At 40.0% G+C, this 22,168-nt stretch overlaps 2 protein-coding genes across 3 annotated transcripts in view; one reads left to right on the forward strand and one right to left on the reverse strand.

Moving 5' to 3' along the window:
• The window catches only part of LOC122663896, a 217,148-nt gene that overhangs the window by 48,243 nt on the left and 146,737 nt on the right, over window positions 1-22,168 (forward strand). The window lies entirely within an intron of this gene.
• On the reverse strand, window positions 375-15,962 carry LOC122663899 (histone-lysine N-methyltransferase ATX2-like). The gene is made up of 12 exons (XM_043859567.1): window positions 15,690-15,962; window positions 15,523-15,570; window positions 15,185-15,302; window positions 15,038-15,103; window positions 14,890-14,951; window positions 14,505-14,561; window positions 12,740-12,808; window positions 12,397-12,604; window positions 11,784-12,068; window positions 793-854; window positions 631-708; window positions 375-519 (listed from the first exon to the last, which is right to left on the reverse strand). Exons 1-12 carry the CDS (start codon window positions 15,759-15,761, stop codon window positions 508-510), a joined length of 1,137 nt encoding a protein of 378 aa, XP_043715502.1. The 5' UTR covers window positions 15,762-15,962; the 3' UTR covers window positions 375-507.

Below are 22,168 nucleotides of genomic sequence, written 5' to 3' on the forward strand. Positions count from 1 at the left end.
TCTAGTACTCAGACAATGTGTAAGTATACATTAGGATTCGACCGTATACTGCCAACCAAAGGTGCAAATCCAAACAACAATTTGGGTGACTATTTTTGTAATATGAACATTTACATATGTTATATAGCCTAAAATAGGGTTTCCATGAAGTATCAGACCTTAAATTAACCTAAAATCCACCGAAACGGCCAACCGAAAATTTGTGCAAAAAAGGACAAGATTTTGGCGAAATCTCGTTGAAATCTCGGTATCTCGGATATTTTGGTCAGGCCGAAATGGCCTACCAAAACGAGGTTTTAAACTATGCTTACAATGAGCAGGTTCAAAAAGCAAACACAATTCAATATATAGGAGATACACTAGCATGAGGACACCTTTGTTCCATGTGAATTGATAGCCACTTGGACACTAAATGCTCTTCTGTGAAAAGCAATAAATGCTCATTTGTGACACTGATAGCTAGGATCTAACTCAAATAATATTCTTACAAGGGTGAGCCCCTGACATTTAGTAAAATTTCTTTTTAACTTTTAAAGAAAATAGAGAAATTAAAACCCAGTCATAAGATTTCATAAGAGATTTTTTTTTGATATTCTCATGTGGGAAGAGGTATAGTTATAATTAACTTACCACAAATGAGTTGTATATAAAATGTTCCCTTTGGTCAGCAATTGGAGGTCTGACAAGTTCACCCGTATATTCAATCACCTACAAGCACATTAAGATAGGCATATGCCTTACATGGAACATGATACCAAACAAAGAACAATATAGACAATCAAACCAGTTTACCATGTCTCCTGCTCTATGTGGTTGTTTTGCAAATATGCCAAATCCATGGATTCCAGATTTCCCTTCAGTAAGCAAACATAATAATAATCTCATTAGCTTACACATCCAGATTCAGTGAGTATGGAAAAAAAAAATACACCTTGTGGGATGAACCAGAGTATACACCTGTATCTTCATTTCAATGATAAAATAAAGTGGCAATGGAAGTACCAACATACAGTTTCTCCTAGAGCTATGCAATACAAGCAGGAAATTAATGAATAGGCATGCATCAGATCTATTCAACTTCTTAAAGAGTTACATAGTTGTCACAGTGTCTAGGAGCGTTGGAGGGGGCCTGGACGCAAGGCAACCAAGGCATCTGGATGCCTAAGCGACGCCTAGTCGATGCCTTGAAAAATATGAAGAGTTAAGAGTAGGATATTTATTTATTCCTTTTACAACAGCGTTAACCAAGAATGGAACAGGAATAAATTATCGCTACATGTCACAAGTGACATACTTAGAAACCAAAGCCGTCCTTCCCCCTCTCCTAAAAAAGGATTTTAAAGGTAGGATAATTTATCTTTCACAACAGCATTAAACCAAGAATGAAATAGGACACAAATTGCGCGGTATACAAGTGACACACCAAGTAACCAAAGCTGTTCTTCCCCCTCCCCTAAAAAAGGATTTGTATCAAAACCATGGTTTGTTATCAAGTAGGATCCCATATAATATACCAATCTGCTGCATATGCAATTTGTTGAATTCAAAAGTAAATAAATTTAAAACCACACTCCACATTCATCCAAAAAAAAAAAACCACACTCCACAATACAAAGGGGAAAATATGAGAAAGTGCCACTAATTTGTTGGACTTCTACTCGTTTCCAAGTATGTAACTACTTTTAAACTTTTGATTCGACCATTCTTTCTGTACCTACTTTAATGGAAGAAAAAAAAGGAGTGGCAACTCTCTTCCTTTTTACTCTTTAATGCTCTTTCTAAATTGAAAGTTCCATTTCTTCATTTAATGACAAACAGTGAACGATGCAAACTAACTTACTTTTTTTTCTCTTTGATGCTATCTGTTGACCATTTCTTTCGATCTCTTTTTTAAAGACAAAACAGTAAACAATAACAACTCTCTTCCACCCCCCCCCCCAAAAAAAATCAAAATGTACTGACTTCAATAACTTATCATAAAATGAATTAAAATTCATGAGAAGGTCAACATAAATTCACTTTTATGTTCTTAAGAAATTATTTATTATTTTTATCACACACACACACAACATACATGAACGTGTTCCAAAGATGGCCCAACCATTGGGAAATTCTTTGGAAGATTTGACCAAGATTGAGGCTACACCTCTTCTTCCCATCTGGATGGAGTACAATCTCGGAAAATGGTCCTCCAACTCCAGATCCTTTCAGCAAATCTTGGACTACATCTCCTCTGATTAGTGATATTGTGAAACCCGGTCAAATTTTCGAATAAATTTGAACTTTTGAAATCTGTGTGATTTCAGGTTCTGGTTTAATATTTGGCCATGCTAGCCTCTAAGTTGTGGGCCGTCTTGATTAAGAAATTCAGACCTATCTCATGACTCGTCTGCAAAGGCATTCCGATCAGCCAACTACCGTGGCCTTAAATGAGTCTGAGGTGTCTAACGGAAGACAACACATAAGCGTGGCATGCTGGATTGATGGCCTGCGAAGCCTCTCTCTGTCTTGGGCCGAATCCCAGGTAAGAATCCCATTTTATATGTATGTATGTTGTATTTTTAATTAATTAGTGTATTAGGGGCAGAATAGTAATTTTTACCTTGTGGGACCCCGCACCAGAGCTACCTGTGTCGGGTCTGCTGGCTGGACAAGCTGCAGGACCTCCCCCTTAATTAAACTCAATGTAAGTATAATTTAAAATATATTTATATAACGTTTTGTACGACCAAATAGGGTTAGAAGGGTATTTTAGTAAAATTGACCTCGTGGGACCCAGTTCCCCAGTGGGGAAAGTGGTTCCGGACAGTTACCCGTATCCGGATCATCCCTGATGTCGCATGACGTCGATCTGTAGCTGGAATAAGGTAATAAATACAAAAGAATCAATTTTAGAAATAATTTATAACCAAATGACCATTCTGCCCCTTAGTGGTTAAATATCCTATATATATATAACTTCTCTTATACTATTTACAAAACACATTACAAGTTAGAGAAGCTGAAAAATTCGTTCCAGCTTGGAGAAGGAAGAAAGAAAAGGGAAAAGAGAAGAGAAGAAGAGAGAACAAGGGCTGCTCTTGAAGGCTTACCTCCCACAACCGAACCTGAACTTGAATCTCCATTAAAAGTGCTTCCAACACCTGTTCTGCCTCTAATTTCTGGTAAGCCCTGAGAACCTTTGCTGTATCCTTCTCCTTCTCCTCTAAGTTTAGTTTATTTTTAGTCTAAATACACCTAAGATGGCTGGACTCCATTAAAGCTTCAAAGTTAAGCTTGAATAATTAGATTTTGTTGTGAGATTGGGCTGTTCTAACTATTTCCAGCCCAATCGGACCTGAAATTGAGTGTTAAACTCTAATCAAACCTTGATGTTGAAGCTATTACTTGTATAGTAAACCCTAACCTAGCTAATTTAGGTTTAATTGAAGAAATTCCTAAATTAACTAACTATTTATGAAATTGAACACCCAAAATAGATTGACCCCTTGAATTAATGTTAAAACTTTTAATTTGGGCCATACATGCAAAGATGGCCAATTGAAGCAAAACCCCCAAATTCGGACACGACCGGATCTTGTTGCGAGCCCGGGCGGTTGCCGCTCCCTGGAAGTCGCATCCGACTCTCTATTTTTGTGCCCTTATGACCTATACCCCCGGGACTTGACCTTGGACCATCCCAACCTATGTGCATGGTGTTTGGTATGTTGTTTAGGGTTGTTTCTCTTGTTTTCTAGTCGGTTTGTTAGATTGTTGGTGGGTAAGCGACCAGGATTCCTTCTATAACTAATCTATAATATTCTTGTCTCATATTTAGGATTATGTTTGTACTTCTTGCCCTTTATTGGAGTTTATTCACCTAGGCTAGCTACGATTACAGGTAAGGGGATTCGACCTTAATTTCTGTGTGTTTATCACATTAATTTCAACTTTATCTTGAATGCCACTCTAGCATCATTACCTCTATACCTGGAGCATGTAGTTTTCTAGCTTTTATTTAATGCATTAGATTGCATGTGAAATAGGTTGACAAAGACATCTTGCATTGCATTTGCATTGATTATTTATATGATGTGAATTTATGATGATGGAATTCGGTAATTTATAACTCGGATCGTACTTGCCTCATCGTGTTTAGGATGCGTTTAGGATGATATTCATTACCCAAGATCTTGCGCCCCTTACCAGCGGGGGAAAGGTGTTGGACAACCCGTGGCGGAGACCGATGTGTTAGTTCCGGGATGCCATCTTACGTCCCGTGTTAGCGGGTCCCTAATTCATTGTGGGAATAAACAGCGAGGTTAGTCATTTGGAGTCTGTCGGGTCCGATGTGTTAGTTCGGAACCGGCGGGTCCTCACCGTGGTAGAATGGTTTCGCTCGGGTGACCGAAGGGTTAGTTCGGGACCGAGGTTAGCATCTACCAGCTAGTAGTAGTACTTATACCCCGTGAGACTTAGTATCATCTTTAGGAACGTGTTAGTTTAGACACGTCATCGTGGATTTATTGTGTTTGTATGCTTGTACCCCCCCTCGGGCTCGGTTAGAGCTCACCCTTGTGGATATCCTTATTTTTCAGGTGATTTAGTTACTTCTAATGTTGGATTTGTGGAGTTTGAAGTGCACGATACTTCGTGCGCGACGTGATGATTAGGCGACCTCGATCTTGGCACGATAGTCCAGGCTACCTCCCCGCTCTTTTATGCTTTATAAATGCTTTATATATTTATAGAATAGTTTTTGTATACTTTTGCTCTGTGCTTACCTTTGAGAACCGTATAGTTGTATCACAGCCTTATCATTTATATAAATGAAATATCATTTAGACTTCTCTTACTAATGATGTTATCTCTATTAATTAAATTGTTTCTGCCTCGATTCATGTATCGTGAGTAATGATTGTGAATAAGTGCTGCGCTTGTGATCCTTGGGGATTGGTTGGATGTCGGAGACATCCCGCCACACTTGGCCCTTAATAATCGGGCCGGGGTGTGACATTTAAGTGGTATCAGAGCCTTTGTGCTCTACTCCTATTTACAATCAAGTTCACAGTACAGCAGCTTATAGACTCATTGATCTGAAGGTGAGTCTACTTAGGATAAATAAAAGCTTCAACTAAAAGCTACAACTAAAATAAAAAAATAAAAAAAATTGATTGTACAACACAAGAGATATTAAATAATAAAAAATAACAAAAAATAAAAAAAACTTTATAAATTAGCTGAGTCTTTAGTACAATGGTTACAACTTTTTACAGACTTTAAGTACAAGGTTCAATAAAGAACAACTGAGGAAAGTAAAGTAAAAGCTAGACTGGGATGCATAAGTCATCACTACTGTGGTGGTGGTGGGCCCATAACCCACAGGTCCCGGGATCTCCACTAACCCAACTCTGTCTCCACTACCTAGACACGGCTGCTAACATGAGTGAAGTCTTTCCTCATGCCATCAAATCCCTATGCTATGAATCTCTCTAAGCCCTCAAACCGGCTAAAGAGCTGTCCCCAGGGAGTACCATCTGCAGGAACAGCCACAACAGGCGAGGAAGAAGCACCCGCATGACCATGTGAAGGGTGTTGAGGAGGAGGAGGTGGATCTCTGTGTGCCTCTGTATGTCCTCTCTCTGTAGCATCCTCAGCATCAGTAGTCTGTACCATGTCGGTGCAGTCAGGATGATCAAGCTCTGGAAAAAAAGGTAGAAGTTCTATACCCATCTTCACTCGGGTAATCCGGTTGATATTCGGAGACTTTACCCCCGAAGCCTCCTCATTATAGGTTTACACCAATCGGAAATACCTTGGTGAGTAGCCTCCCAGTGTGATTTCCACGCCCAGGGTTATCGTGCGGTTGTGCGTGAGCACGCGTGATGGCATCGAAGGCAAATGCGGTATCTGTATAGAGACAGTATGTGCGAGGATCATTGTGAACAACTCGTCCGGTGGCGCTCTTCGGACTACATTGTATCCACAAATTCTAGATAAGACACGGGGTGATGAAAGCAAGTCCAACTCGATTTCATCCTCTCATAGAACTTGCCATTAGTGAATATACCCATTCCTGTTCTTCATCACCAGGAACTCGGATGCATCAGACTTGGAGGGCGATACCTCACTCCCCTTCATAAGATATCTTCGAATATTAGCTAATCGGCGTCTTTGAAAGAGATGGGCGTGTCTTTCGCATAAGAGTTGATGATGAACTCTTTTCCTTCATACCGGTAAGATTGATTGCTCAAAAGAGTCGCACGATCGAGGGTAGTGATGTCGCTCTGGTTGTAGCATAGATAACCACCCTAGTTTCTCAAATCTTTCCCGAACCTTGAATGGGATATGGTCGACAGACTACATTCCTTTCTTCTCTACTTTCGAAAGATCCTTGGGTTGAATTCAATTTGGAATTGTAGCTGCGCCTCTACCTCTCCCTCCACGGCCTTGAGTTGCGAGTCATTTATGGTAAATCTTGCAAATTTAAGAAGAAAATTATTTAGGTAAAGTCTAGGACAACAACTAAATTTGAGGTAAGATTGTTAAATCTATTAGGTACTAAGGTAGGAAGCCTATCAATATGTCTAGGTAAACTAATTTTGTAGGAATACATTTGGAATATATAAAATCTGTTTAGATTCCAATATAAGTATAAATAGATGCAACCACAAAAAAAAAAAAATAGGGTAGTATAAGGAGAGAAGGTAATTATATAAGAATCATAGTACATTAATATAGCATTAGATAGAACACGTGCAAAACATAGAGTAAACTTTAAAAACTTAATAAGAAAATATTAAGAACTAGGTAATCTTATGATTAACACTGTACTATGTTTATAATGAACAAAAATAATACCTAATATTAAGACCTAACACATTCACAATGATAGATAAGAATCAATAATGTACCTTAGCTAAAACCTAAGATGAAAGGAAGAAAATATAAGAAATGCATAAAGTTTAATAAAGAATAAAAGAAATACGTGTTAATGGAGTAAAAGAGTAAATACTTACCTAAAATCTAGGAAATATGCTGAGCCATAGTTAGGTTTTGAGAAGAAGAACAAAAAATGTACAAAAGTTCTAAGTTTAGAACAGTTACTTTAGATGTGGAGGAGTGGATCTTATGATTTAAGTCCATATTAGTGTTATAGGAACCCTAGAATAACCTTAGGAGAAGTTAGAAAGTGTTAGTGAAGAGAAAGAAATGAAGTTTGATGTGTTTTGAGTGGGTTTTACAAAGCCTGTTTGCCTGGCGGATGATCCGGCTGGATTGGTGTCTGAATCCGGGAGAGTTCAGGTCTAAATCCGGGACACCCAAATTCCTTATTGAGCTACTGACTCCACTCCCGGATGCATCCGGATCATTTTCCTGCGCATCCGCCCCAATTAGACTTTGCATCCGGCCCACCCAAATGGTTTTAAAAATAAAATAAATAAATAATGAAATATATAGAAAATAAAATAAGATTAAACATGCATATTGTATATAAATTTGTATATATATATATATGTATTAAAAGTATATATATTAATGTAGTAAGTGTGAATAGAGAAAGAAACTAAATACATTATGACACTAAGATGTGCATTCTTGTGTTATCATAATTCATAATAATGAATATAGTGTATGATTTGGTTGCTTATGTAATTGTAATATATGTAAAGTACTATATGATGCTAATGTTTCTTTTAGGAACTCCCATGATAGCTTTCGTGCTTTTGCATCTCGATAACGAGTTATATATTGAGTATCTAGGGTAAGTAAGCAAAAATAAAAGACCTAGGAATGCTAGTTTGGGCATCCAGTCAAACGCCTTATAGGCATTAAGATAAAAGCCCTTCTTAAAATTTTTGAATTCCTTCACTTTTAAACATAATGTAATAAAAGCCAAGAACAATTGAAAAAAAAAAGAAGAAGAAGTTGGAATTGAAGGATGTGGCAAAACTTTGCTCAACAATAAGTATGAGTGGAGTAATGGGTCCCCGAATGTCCCCTCCATTATTGGGAGTGAGCAATAGGGATTCCATCAATATTCCAATTCATCCTACAATTGAGTTAGGTATTGCATAACCAGAAGGGAAAGTCTTCATAATGGAAAACCATATAAGCAAGAATTATACATACTTATACACTATAACCTAAACCCTAAAAATATTGATAAAATATAATAATCGAATTATATGAAAATATAATGAACATAATAGAATTTAGATAAAAGAAGAACAAAAATAATGACGAGACTATTTTCCTTGTATTTTTAGGTTTAGGTACTTTGTCGATATGGTGACTTGAGTCTTGTAATGAATTGTTCCCAAGTTACCTTAGATACTCTAGGACCCCTCCTCTTGTATATTCTTTTGTGTTTAGGGAAAGAATAGGAGAGTTTTGGAAAAGAGGATAATATCTTTGGTCGGTTTAGAATACTGTCTGACCCAAAACAGGTCAACAAAAGCCATCGACCTGTAGATTATACGATACCCAAAACATGAAACGACTTAAGGATGTAAGTCATGATCTTTCATTGAAATAACCTCAGTTATTCGGATTCTTTAGGTGCATCAATTTCGAGGACGAAATTCTTATAAGGTTGGGAGAATGTGAAACCGGTCAATTTCGAATAAATTTGAACTTTTGAAATCGTGTGATTTCGGGTTACAGTTTAATATTTGGCCGTCGCTAGCCTCTAAGTTGTGGGCCGTCTTGATTAAGAAATTGGACCTATCTCGCGGCTCGTCTGCAAGGCATTCCGATCGGCCGACTCTAGTGGCCTTAAATGAGTCGAGGTGTCACGGAAGCAACACGTAAGCGTGGCATCTTTGGATTGATGGCACTGCGAAGCCTCTCTCTGTCTTGGCGAATCCCGAGGTAAGAATCCCATTTTATATGTATGTATGTTGTATTTTTAATTAATTAGTGTATTAGAGGCAGAATAGTAATTTTTACCTTGTGGGACCCCGCACCAGAGCTACCTGTGTCGGGTCTGCTGGCTGGACAAGCTGCAGGACCTCCCCCTTAATTAAACTCAATGTAAGTATAATTTAAAATATATTTATATAACATTTTATACGACCAAATAGGGTTAGAAGGGTATTTTAGTAAAATTGACCTCGTGGGACCCAGTTCCCCAGTGGGGAAAGTGGTTCCGGACAGTTACCCGTATCCGGATCATCCCTGATGTCGCATGACGTCGATCTGTAGCTGGAATAAGGTAATAAATACAAAAGAATCAATTTTAGAAATAATTTATAACAAATGACCATTACGCCCCTTAGTGGTTAAATATCCTATATATATATAACTTCTCTTATACTATTTACAAAACACATTCTGAGTTAGAGAAGCTGAAAAATTTGTTCCAGCTTGAGAAGGAAGAAAGAAAAGGGAAAAGAGAAGAGAAGAAGAGAGAACAAGTGCTCTTGAAGGCTTACCTCCCACAACCGAACCTGAACTTGAATCTCCATTAAAAGTGCTACCAACACCTGTTCTGCCTCTAATTTCTGGTAAGCCCTGAGAACCCTTGCTATATCCTTCTCCTTCTCCTCTAAGTTTAGTTTATTTTTAGTCTAAATACACCTAAGATGGCTGGACTCCATTAAAGCTTCAAAGTTAAGCTTGAATAATTAGATTTTGTTGTGAGATTGGGCTGTTCTAACTATTTCCAGTCCAATCAGACCTGAAATTGAGTGTTAAACTCTAATCAAACCTTCAATGTTGAAGCTATTACTTGTATAGTAAACCCTAACCTAGCTAATTTAGGTTTAATTGAAGAAATTCCTAAATTAACTAACTATTTATGAAATTGAACACCCAAAATAGATTGACCCACCTTGAATTAATGTTAAAACTTTTAATTTGGGCCATACATGCAAAGATCTGGCCAATTGAAGCAAAACCCCCAAATTGAGCAATCGACCGGATGTTGTTGCGGGGCAGGGGCGGTTGCGCCTCCCCGGAAGTCTGCATCCGGGTCTCCTATTTTTGTGCCCTTATGACCTATACCCCTTAGGACTTGACCTTGGACCATCCCAGAACCTATTGCATGGTGTTTGGTATGTTGTTTAGGGTTGTTTCTACTGTTTTCTAGTCGGTTTGTTAGATTGTTGGTGGGTAAGCGACCAGATTCCTTCTATAACTAATCTATAATATTCTTGTCTCATATTTAGGGTGTCTTGAGTACCTGTTCTTGCCGCTTATTGGAGTTTATTCACTAGGCTAGCTACGATTACAGGTAAGGGGATTCGACCTTAATTTCTGTGTGTTTATCACATTAATTTCAACTTTATCTTTGAATGCCGTGCTCGCATGCATCATTACCTCTATACCGAACATGTAGTTTTCTAGCTTTTATTTAATACATTAGATCTGCATGTGAAATAGGTTGCCTGAGACATCTTGCATTGCATTTGCATTGATTATTTATATGATGTGAATTTATGATGATGGAATTCGGTAATTTATAACTCGGATCATCTTGCCTCATCACGTTTTAGCTCGTGACTGGCTAGGATGATATTCATTACCCAAGATCTGCGCGCCCTTACCACAGAGGGAAAGGTGTTGGACAACCCGTGGCGAGAACCGATGTGTTAGTTAGGGATGCCATATTACATTCCCGTGTTAGCGGGTCCCTAATTCCATTGTGGGAATAAACAGCGGGGTTGGTCATTTGGGGGTCTGTCGGGTCCGATGTGTTAGTTCCGGCGGCGGGTCCTCACCGTGGTAGAATGGTTTCGCTCGGGTGACCGAAGGGTTAGTTCAGGGACCGAGGTTAGCATCTACCGCTAGTAGTAGTACTTATACCCATGAGACTTAGTATCTGCTAGGAACATGTTAGTTTAGCACACGTCATCGTGGATTTATTGTGTTTGTATGCTTGTACCCCCCTTCACGGGCTCGTTGAGAGCTCACTTGTGGATATCCTTATTTTTCGGTGATTTAGTTACTTCTAATGTTGGATTTGCGGGCTGGAGTTTGAAGTGCACGATACTTCGTGCGCACGTGATGATTGGGCAACCTCCTGATCTTGGCCTGATAGTCCAGGCTACCTCCCCACTCTTTTATGCTTTATAAATGCTTTATATATTTATAGAATAGTTTTTTGTATACTTTTGCTCTGTGCTACCTTTGAGAACCGTATAGTTGTATCACAAGCCTTATCATTTATATAAATGAAATATCATTTAGACTTCTCTTACTAATGATGTTATCTCTATTAATTAAATTGTTTCCGCTGCCTCTGATTACTGTATCTGTGAGTAATGATTGTGAATAGGGTACTGCACTTGTGATCCTTGGGGATTGGTTGGATGTCAGAGACATCCCGCCATACTTGGCCCTTAATAACCGGGCCGGGGTGTGACAGATATCAAGAGCATGATTGCTATGGTTTTCTCTTGTTGTATAGATTCCCCAAGAAACAGGCATATTTTTGTGTCCTGGGGTCTGTCCCTCTCCCTTTTGCAGCCCTCTTCCTCTTCTCCCAGAGGAACGGGCTTAGTTTGTACGTAATTTTTTCTTCCTTGTCTATTTTCCTCCCCTTTTCGGAGCCCCTTGTATCTCCTTTCTCCCTTTTGGATAGGAATTCTTTACTCACCCAAAAAAAAGGACGACCAAGGTTACTCCACTCAATCACCAAGAATGCTCTCTAGATGAGAAAATGATAAATATGCAGAATGGTAGATTTGGATCAAACAAAACCATGTTAAGAGAGTTATAGCACAAGAAAATCACATCAGTAATGATAAATACCAAGGTTCAACTTCTTATGTACATTGTTCAAGGGCATTGATGCTCACCAAATGTTAGTCTCTTTTTGAAGGTTTCTCTCATGTATTGGTATTTTTCAGCTACAGAAAGGATATTCTTAGGGTTCTCAAGCTGAAAGGTTCTTGAGTTTTGAAGGATAGATGAGAATCTTGGAGCTGTGAGTTGATTGGAAGAGGGTACATTTCCAAACGATCCATTTTGACAGTAACCAGTAACCAAGTATGGTCTATTCTCTACATATAACCGCTTCAAGGATGCAGCAGCAAGGGCTTCAGGTGCTTTCCTTCCCCTCCTCGTACAAAAATCATAAGGTTCTGAAAAATAATAGAAAAGTAAAGACAAGCGCAATCAAATGAGTATTAGTACATGTAAATCCAACTTAATCAGCACAACAATAATATATTTTACTGTAAAACTTTTGCAATTAAAAAACATAATGGCATAGCCTCTCTGTGAATCAGCACTAAGAGAAGAAAACTCCAATTCCTAATGGAAACATAATATGATTATTAAAGCATGCAAAAGTAATCCCAATCTAAAAACAACTTTCAAACAGGAAGATGATTTACAAAAAGGAAAACCATACAAAATAATACTAATGAGAATGATTGAATGGTAGATGACAGCAAATAAATACTATACCAGTACGAGCACAGCCAGATGGATTAGACAGACGATTGTAGTTGGAACAACGCCTGCTAATTTGCCCAGTTTTCTCATCAGCAAGTGAACAACGTGCATTAGATGGCTGCCTATGCCTCTTGCAGAAGGAAAGTAGACGAATACATTGATTATCTTCATCTTCATCCTCATCCAGGGACATAAGGTGAAGCCTGTTTTTGTCCTCAACCTAAATACATATAAAGGTAAAATATTGCATAATTCATAAGCCAAACAATTATAGGAAAAGATGAACAACACAATATATGAGCAAACCAAAAAAAAAACAGAAACAAGAAGCACAAAGCATGATGAAAGAATGTACCTCTACACAAAGGCCAGCAGCACGTGCACATAGCGGATGGTATGCTACACAACAAGTACTATTTGAACACTGAAAAAAATATTCCAGTTTCAAACAATTCAAAACAACATGGGAAAATAATAAAAAAGTAAAACAGTATATCAATTAAATAGAATAGTTATACATAAATCAGCTATAAAAGAACAAGAGAAGCCATAACGTTCTACTGAACAATTCTAAAAAAATAGAACTTGTATAATGTAAGCAGGTGGACATCCAGCTAATCTGATGTAGTAACCAATAAATGGCAGATCAGAATCCTCATCCAGTGACCAGTCATTTTTCTATATCATCATACCTCTGCTCAGGTTGCTCAAGATTCCAAAGAAGTTAGCAACCCTACCTTTAGAACTGAATAACACTTCCACTGAGGTTATCTGTACCAAGTCTTGCCCTTCTTGGTATTTTTTATCTTTTTCTTTTTCATTCAGCTACTGTGTTAAAAAACCTCAGAACTATGTTGCAGCCAATTCATTATTGTACATGTACTAGACTATAACAACGATCAACGACCAGAAAAAAAGACGCAGCTAATACATGTTATGATAACATTTCAGATCTGGAAATTAGAAAGGTCAAATTACTATCACTTCCTTATACTTGCCCTATAATAACTCAAACTCCCCTACCGAAAACTTCTTTTCTGATTCCCCCAGAAATCCAAACTTCCACCTCTATTTACCCTGATATTTGAAATTCTTAAACTACCCCAACCTCTCACGATGCCCTTCCCTCTGTGATCTCCTGTAGCCCTATCAACCCTGGCATCTCTCTCCCCTCTCCCGCCTTCTACATCTCCCTTCGTCTCCACCACTTCCCCTTAACCTAAAATTATGAATGCCTTTAACGCTGGAGGCTCGATTGCTTGAACTAGATGGGAAGATACGAGCTGAAGGATGTCAGATTAAATTTTTGAGGATGAAGGTTGACACACAAAGATTGAGGAACTTGTCAAGCCGAAATTTCATGTCCAGGCAATAAAGCATTGAGACATGAACTCAAACAATAAATTATAAAGGGGAAAAAAGGGGGAACTCTTCGGAAAGAGAAAACAGAGAAGGACAAACCTCAATTCGGATGCAAGTTCTGCAATCCATTAGAGGGCATACAAAGATCTGGAGGAGATTGTTGTAAAACCATGCGGTGAATCTGCTTGAATAGACTGACAGATAGCCTCCGGTTTCCACTGATTCATCATCTCAACAATTGCAAGTTTAGGGCGGCAATCAGCAGATAATCTCTGAACAGTTGGACTCGTGGAATTGACAAGAGTGGCACACCGCACCAAATTTATTGGAGGAAAAAAAAGGTAGCAGTGGCAGTTGATGAATCTGTAGCATTACGAGAAGGCGAAGGAGCTCGTGACCACTTGGTCACAATGGAGCAACCTTTACTGTTGCACCAAGGCCCGCCCTCTGGTTTTTGATGAATATGCTTATATTAAATCCTATATTTTGTTTATTATTGGTTTTCTCATATTAGGTTATTTGCATAATTATATCATATTGCATTGATATGGCTTCTATGTTGCATAAAATGTAATTATATAATTATCATTTCTATATTATGTATACTGCATGCCTAGGGCGCCTTGAATCCTAGGCACCCCTGCAACACCTTGGGTTACCTATTCGCCTTGACAACTATGATATCATCCCATCAAAACCATCAATGCAGAAATAGGTTTCATGGTAAGTAGTAGCTGTTAGAGCTGTCACAATCATACCTGGATACAAGCTCCATAAGAAACACCACAAATGCTACACAAAAGTTTCCAACGATCCTGGTAATTCAGGAAACATGAACATTAGAAAACCACCCAAAACAATTTGATATCAATACGACTCTTGGAATGCAACCAGATTGAAACAGAATAGCATAAAAGGGGGCAGCATTTCCTAAAATAGGCAGATCAGGATATGGGAAGGGCAAAACCTTCCTGCATTGAATTTCAGTCAGAAATTTTCCATGTGGCTAAACTATAAGTGTACAACTAATCCAACAGTCAGTCGAGCAAAATCAATGGTCCACATGCTCCACCATTTTGGAAACCCTTTCAAAATGGGCCATGAGAATAAGTTTTTTTCATATGGAAATAAATAGCTAATTACCTTATTGATTCGGTTAACCCCATCAATCGGCTCCATTCTCTTGACATCAGATAGGCAAGTCTCTGAAGAATGCAAGGTAATCAAAAAGTAGAGTATATGATTGTAATTCCAAACTAACAACCAGGTTTTACAATGTAAGCCAACGAACCGGGTATCCACATAGCACATGCTAGATGAGCCCAGCGTCCATCAGTTGTAGGCTTCAAGGCACCTCCTAAAAGAAATTCAATTTTCAGACTTAGTGATGGATAATTTATCACACCACAACTGAAAAAGTTTTTGAATGTTAACATACCAACGACAGGACAAAGGCAGCATAGCGGGGGATGCTTGGCAATCCCTGGCCGACATAAGTTGCACAACCATAGAACCCCATTAACAGGTTCTAATTCACCATAGCATCTAGCATGGACCTGAACAATCATTATTAAATGTAAACCTCAAAGGAACAATTGGACCAAAAAGCGCACATAAAGAAAATTCCCTTATCCACAAAAGTTGAACTGATTAAATATAAGACAAGAAATCAGCTTAGGAACTGGGAAAAAAAAAGACAATACAATGGTTGCTTTCACAGTACAACTATTTAATATAAAAAATATGCAAAATAAGATCACATTAAGAAAGTTTTACCATCATTCGGCATTTATCACACTGCAGAAACAAGTTGTTTTCATATTCCTGGGAAAAAAAGAATTCTTGATAAGCTTAATTTCATCCATATGAAATTATAAAATTTGAGGGATCTAAATAAAAAATTGGGAAGAAAAAATAGCCAACCAACCAAAAATAAAGCTTACAAAGAAAACAAGTGAAAGTCTCAAAGTTAAAAGAGAAAGCTTGTTAAACAATGGAAAATGTACCTCATCCATGTAGCAAACACTGCATTTATCAAGATCTTTCCAGGCAATACGAACAGGTCTGTAACCAGCCAGCAGGTCTCCATAAGCTTCTGAGGAAAACTTACATCCTGAGTACTTTGAGGACACTCTAGAATTTGACAATTCCTGCTAAAGCGTCAAAAGATTTGTCACAGACTAGAAGGCAGGAAAAATCAAATGTCAAAAAGTAGAAAGCATCACAAGAAAGATGATTGACAAACTATCAGTAAGCAGTGCTTTTGGGCCAGTTCAACCATGTGAAAATTGCACAGGCTCAATGGCAGGACCAAAGATTTCAAAGAACATACAGAATAAATAGAAGAACAGATTGTCATCAGATACTGAGCGAGATGGTAAACTATACAATCGTTAACTAGAGAATGTTAACTTGGTAAGTATTAGATTAAGTGAAGAGGAAGAAGAAGAAAGAAGAAGAGAGGAGGAGAAAGAAGAACTGCACAATTGGGACTGCAGCCGTAAGAAGGACTGCTCCCAAAACATATTATTAAATAGGGTACAAGACAAATAACACCAAGAGACAAAAATACCCCCAACATAGGGGAATCGTGAATAGGGGCTGACGCTATTCCCTATTCACGACTCCCCCTCTCTCCCTTACTTCTAACACTCCCCCTCAAGCTGGAGCATAGATGTCAATCATGCCCAGCTTGGTACAAATGTAATTCACTCTCATACTTCCCAAAGACTTGGTGAACAAATCAGCAAGTTGCTCCCCAGTGCGAATATGGCGAGGGGAAATAATCCCTTCCTGCAGCTTCTCACGAACAAAATGACAATCGACCTCAATGTGTTTCGTTCTCTCATGAAACACCGGACCGGATTCTCAGAAATATGAATAGCAGCCTGTATATTATTAAAAAATAAATATAAAATAAAAAAAAAAAAAAAAAAAAAAAAAAAAAAAAAAAAAAAAAAAAAAAAAAAAAAAAAAAAAAAAAAAACAACAAAAAAAAAAAAAAAAAAAAAATAAACAAAAAAAAAATCAACTGCCGACGCGACCTACCCTCAAGTACCAGCCCGGAAGCGGAAGCGGGAGTTCAGGAGAGAGCATCCGGACCGTCGCCCTCAATTTGGATATTTCGTTCGGTGATGAGCTTAGCGTTGCCGTGGCGGCTGTTCGGGTCATGGGTAATAAACCATGACAGGGGGAAAAGTAAGTTCTAGCCTCAAGTCTTATTAATTATTCTTCCCTTGGTAACCTCGAAGTGCTGGTCCGGGCTTGAACCGCTCGAGCTATTTCATGAGAGAAGGGAATAATTTAAGTTCGGGTCCCGCGTACCTTTAGGAAGTACATTGGGGACTTATACCCATCTCATATGAGCCCATCTAAGAATGGGCTTTTCCTTAATTAGGGTTGTGGGCAGGCCCACTTAACCTATTGGCCCAATGGTGGGTTATTCCATCCACTTACCCACATAGGACTAATGGGTTGACCCATTAGGCCTCATGACCCATTTGACTTGAGGTACCCCAAATACCCATTTATTATAAAAGAGAGGAGGAGGGGGAGAGAACATTACTTCTTCTTCAACATCCTCTTCTACCCTAAATCGTGGAGGAGAGAAAGAGGAGAGAAAGAGGAGAGAAAGAGAAAGAGGAAGGAGAGAGAGGCTTGGAGGAAGGTGGAGACCCCATCTCTTGGGCAGAAATCGTGGAGCTCTCATCTTGGGGGTAGGTAAGCTTCTTCCTTCTTCTATTTTGGGTTTCAAAAAGGGGTTGGGTAATGGGAGAGATTGACCTAGATCTCTCTTGGAACCTAGGGAGTAGATGGAGCTTTAAAGCCAAGCTATGGTGGAGTTAGTTCACTCCATTATGAGCTCTAATGTGAGGGTTCTCATTGCCATTTGGGGGATTTAAGGTTGGACCCTAAGGAGCTTAGGATAGAGTTTTCTAGAAGTCCTTGTGCCTTAAAACCACTTGAAATGGGGTCTGGAGGGGAATCCTTCGGATTTTGGACACGAAGGTGTAGAGGGTTACATGTGATTTCAGACTGCAAGAAACCCCCCGAAACTACCTTCCCGAGAAGGATTCTGTGAAGGTCGGATTTACACTCGGATTCAGTTTTTCAAACCACATCCGCATCCGACCTTGGCAAAATTGTCCCGAGCCCCCGTGAAGCTCGGATTTACACTGGATTCAGTTTTTCCAAACCACATCCGCATCCGACCTTGACTAAAACTCGTCCCGGTTTCCTAGGATTTACATGTGGTTGCAGAATTTGGGCATGAAACCACTCCCCGCAACCACTTCGTCTCTCGAAACCTTATACTTAAGTGTTTATGGGAGATCTTTTTGGGATCCGTTCCTTTCGCTCGTTTAACCTTATTCCACTCTTTGTATAGGTTAAAATATTCACTTTTGTGGCTTATTGCTTGATCGAGGCGACAATCGATAAACCTGGGTGCTTGGCGATACGTTGTGAGTGGGTTTGGTCGTTTGGGCTTGTTATTATTATTGCATTATATATTATGTAATCATTATAATTAATAAGCATGTTCGCGCATATCGCATACTCTTATATACAATTGTTATAATGTTGATTGGTAATGTGGTACCTTGATGGGTCTCGGTGCTGGGTGGCATGCCGTGCGGAACCCCAACACTATATACATTTATGAAGAAATTTTGTTGAATGTCAGTGCCGAATTGTATGCAGCCGTGCCGTCTTTGTGCGAACGGGCACTAAACCAGGATGAAAAGTTGATGCGCCCGGATTACCTCTCGGGACGATAGTACTTGCATGTAGTATATTGTGGCTAGGATTTCACACCCTTATGCTACGACCCTTACCAACGGGGGTTTAGGTGTTGGGTAATCGATCTGCCGGATTACGTGGAGGTGGGAGAGGCCCGGTCGTGGTAGTATTGGTTATCGTGGGTCGCGCCACTGAGTGGTCTTGGAGGCTTCGATCGGGCGTAGGTCCCACGTGACAATTGAGGTTTCGTTGTGGCGATAAGTTAAGTGACCCACAGTGTCTCCCGAGTTGTCGCGATTAGCATATGCCATTGACTTAGTTGTTTGTTAGGTGGAAAAATGGACTTAACATGCGTACATCATTGGACTATGTGAATTGCGTGTTTGTGCATTCCCATCCCCTCGGCACCGGCTCGATGGAGCTAACCCCCCTCGTGCGCGCATTTTTAGATTATGAGTGCAGGTGACGGATATCTCGTGGGACTTGGAGGTTCAGCCCTCGGGATACGATGAGATCGGTGAGGAGGAACCGGAGGCCGTGTTTGAGGAACGTGGCGACGGGTGTCCTGCGATGATTGTGCCTACGGGCCGTGAGGATATTCGGGACTCGATCCCTTTTGATTACTTTTGAGGCTAAGGCCTATGGTGAAATACTTATCTTGTTATACCATTTTTTGATAGTTATTAGATGGTCATTGGAAATGTAACTAATTATGTATTTAACATCAAGCCTTTGAACATCTTAGAACTATTCGATTTATACGCTTCCGCAATACTATCGATCCTTGGAATGTAATATTCCTCTTTTCTGCATTCTAATATTATATTGTGTTAATATTGGTTATGGTATGCGTTGAGGACAACGTGTCGATCCGGCGGTTTAGTAGGATGACACGCGTAAATCCTAGTACCCTTTATATGATATTATATTCCTTATGCGGAATAGGGCGTGACAGGCGTGGTATCGAGCGAGATGCTCGCACCAGCCCACGCCTAGCGGAATTGTGATTTACTACTACAAATAGGTTCTTAAAGTAAAAGCTTCTAACAATGCATAATTGGAATGTGTGTGAATCTTTAGGGAGAAAGCCAAGACAATAGCGAAATAATACAATGACAACAGTGAAATGAAAGACGTGTGTATATAATTATAGATATATTCCTTAATTTCATTTGTTAATACATTTCCATAAGCGAAGCGAGTGATTCATAACAAAATTCAGGAACTGGAGACTTGAGTTCTTACAACCAAGAAAAAGAAAAAAAAATAAATTTGCTACATGGTAAGACAAAAAGCTGGGGGTCCATTGAGGCATGGTGGGAATGGACAGGAGGTCTACTTGCTCCATCTCATCATCACTCTTGGGCTCGTCCCTCTGTGCCCTCATCGTGGAGGTAGGAGCGCAAGTCCTCCATCTCTTTGCTCGAGGCTCTCCGTGCGTCATGTCGATGCATCGAGCCTAGTGTTCACTCCTTCAAACCCCGAGCCATGTTGGTGCTCATCCGGCCCCGTAGTTGCAAGAATCTATCGATGTCGAGACCACTAGAGCAAGCGATGCGGATGAAGAGGCCGCATCGCAAACCGGGCCGAGGAGGAGGCTCCTGTACACGAGGCTCGAGCCCGTGACCCCTGCTTGGGACAATGGCTCCCCATCGCTATATGCATCCATCGCGGTCGCATCCTCGCCTTGCTGCGTTACGATCCAGAGGTGGATCTTCAAGTTAAGTCTTGATCCTCCTCACTCAAGTCGACTCCAAAATGCTGGAAAATAGTGGTGAGCAACCTCCCATAGGGTAAATCTAAGTTCCTCCTGGGATTTCGCCCGCGTGATCCATAGTCCGCATGATAATGTAGGGCGGCGAGATGGGAATGCCTTTCAGAGGTGATAGGCCACATAGCCTACGAAGATGGAAGCGTAGTGCGGTGGCCGGCCTATAGGCACGATGTTGTCTTTGCACAATCCGACTCGAGTATCCCAGGAGAATTGGCGAAAAGAAGTCTCGGCTTTCTTCTCGAATGCCCCACGTGTAAGCTCCTGTATAACTCCCTGTATGCCTCTCTCCGAGAAAGGAGTAGGGATTCTTCCGTAGTCTTGTGAGGTCTTCTCTCCCAGAGATGGCTACATTGAGGATGCCCGCCAACTGTGCCCTGTGAAGGATATGGTGACTCCCCGACATAAGAGAGGATCCGGTAATCTCGCACGTACACTAGGTTCTCGGTGTGCGAGGTTGGCGTAGAAGTAATGAACGAGCTTGGGATAGAATGGCTCCGGAAGGTTGAGGAGGTTGGACCACCCAAGGTGCTTAAATCTCGGCCCTACCTTGTAGGCCTTGAGGTCTTCCAAGTACCACATCTCTTCCCTCCAAGATATTCTTAAGCGAAAGTGGTCTCTGGTACATCTCCTGTTTCTCAGGTCTGGAACCATTGCGTATCCAAAGCAATCAGGGCAGCTTGTTCGGCCCGTGCACGCCTTGTTCTAGGAGCCATTTAGATTCCCTAACCTCGCAACCAAGGAAGGCCAAGAATACGAAACACATTAAGTCCATGCTTGGATATTAAGGTCAAGCAAATATACAATGAAAAGAAACAAGGCAAGTAGAACCAGACCTCGATGCATGGCCACTATGTAGATGCAATCATAGAGGATAAAGGTACATGGCCACATTATGCTGGAGAAGCATTATATCATACAAGCAATTAGTTCAAACAAAATTGGACTGAATTGAAAACAAAATTATACTATGAACCCAAAGAGGAAATTTTCAGAATTTGGTCAAGTTCAATGATATAGTACACAATATATATACATGGCCATAGTACACCTAACACATGAAGTTTATACTAAATACCTAGTTCAAGCAATATATGGAGCTAAATTGTGGTAAATAATGCTTGAATCTCTAAAAGAAAATTCAGATGTGATTCTGAAGTTCCGATTTGCAAGAAATAAATAAGTAATGGCTTGAGACAACCCCAAATGATATACACAAGCCTACCTAGCAAAACCGAACTTGAATTGGCGCAAAAGACATAGAATTTCGGTTAGGGTTTGGGGATTTCCCAAAATCAACCCAAACCCTTGGTGATGGTGCAAGATTGGGGGAAATGCCCCAACTAGGTTGCATATGAAGGGAAACGAAGGTAGGATGGACAAAAATCCATCTAAATAGCTAGGAGAAAACAAAAAAAACCCCAAATCTTGTAAACCCGAAATGGATTTTGGGGTTTCTCCATAATAGAAGTCGAAAGGAGAAAGAGATAGATCGATAGAGAGGGAAGAGGGCATACTGAACTCGATCGGAGCTGTCATGCGTGGATTGAGTGCCAAAATCCACCTGAAGGGAGAGGGAGCAAGGAACGAGTGCGGTTTGGGTTCTCCGGAGCGTAGGGGTGTTTGGAAAAAGAAATTTGGGTTTTGAAGGAGAGTTCGAGTGAGAAATTCTGTTTTTAGGCCATGCGGTTTCACTCGGATGCAAGATTTTGAATCCGACCGTGAATCCTGATTCCCGAGACCATCCTTTGGTCTGTGAAGGTCGGATTTACACTCGGATGCAGCCTAGTGAAACCGCATGTAAATCCGACCACGCCGAGGAAAAGGTTTTTCGCCTGTTTTGCTTAACCAACTTGTTTTAATGTTTATTACCCTCGTAATTGCTTCCCTTACCCCTCGTGTAACCTATGT

Source organism: Telopea speciosissima, chromosome 6 (assembly GCF_018873765.1).
Source record: "Telopea speciosissima isolate NSW1024214 ecotype Mountain lineage chromosome 6, Tspe_v1, whole genome shotgun sequence".
Classification (NCBI taxonomy): domain Eukaryota; kingdom Viridiplantae; phylum Streptophyta; class Magnoliopsida; order Proteales; family Proteaceae; genus Telopea; species Telopea speciosissima.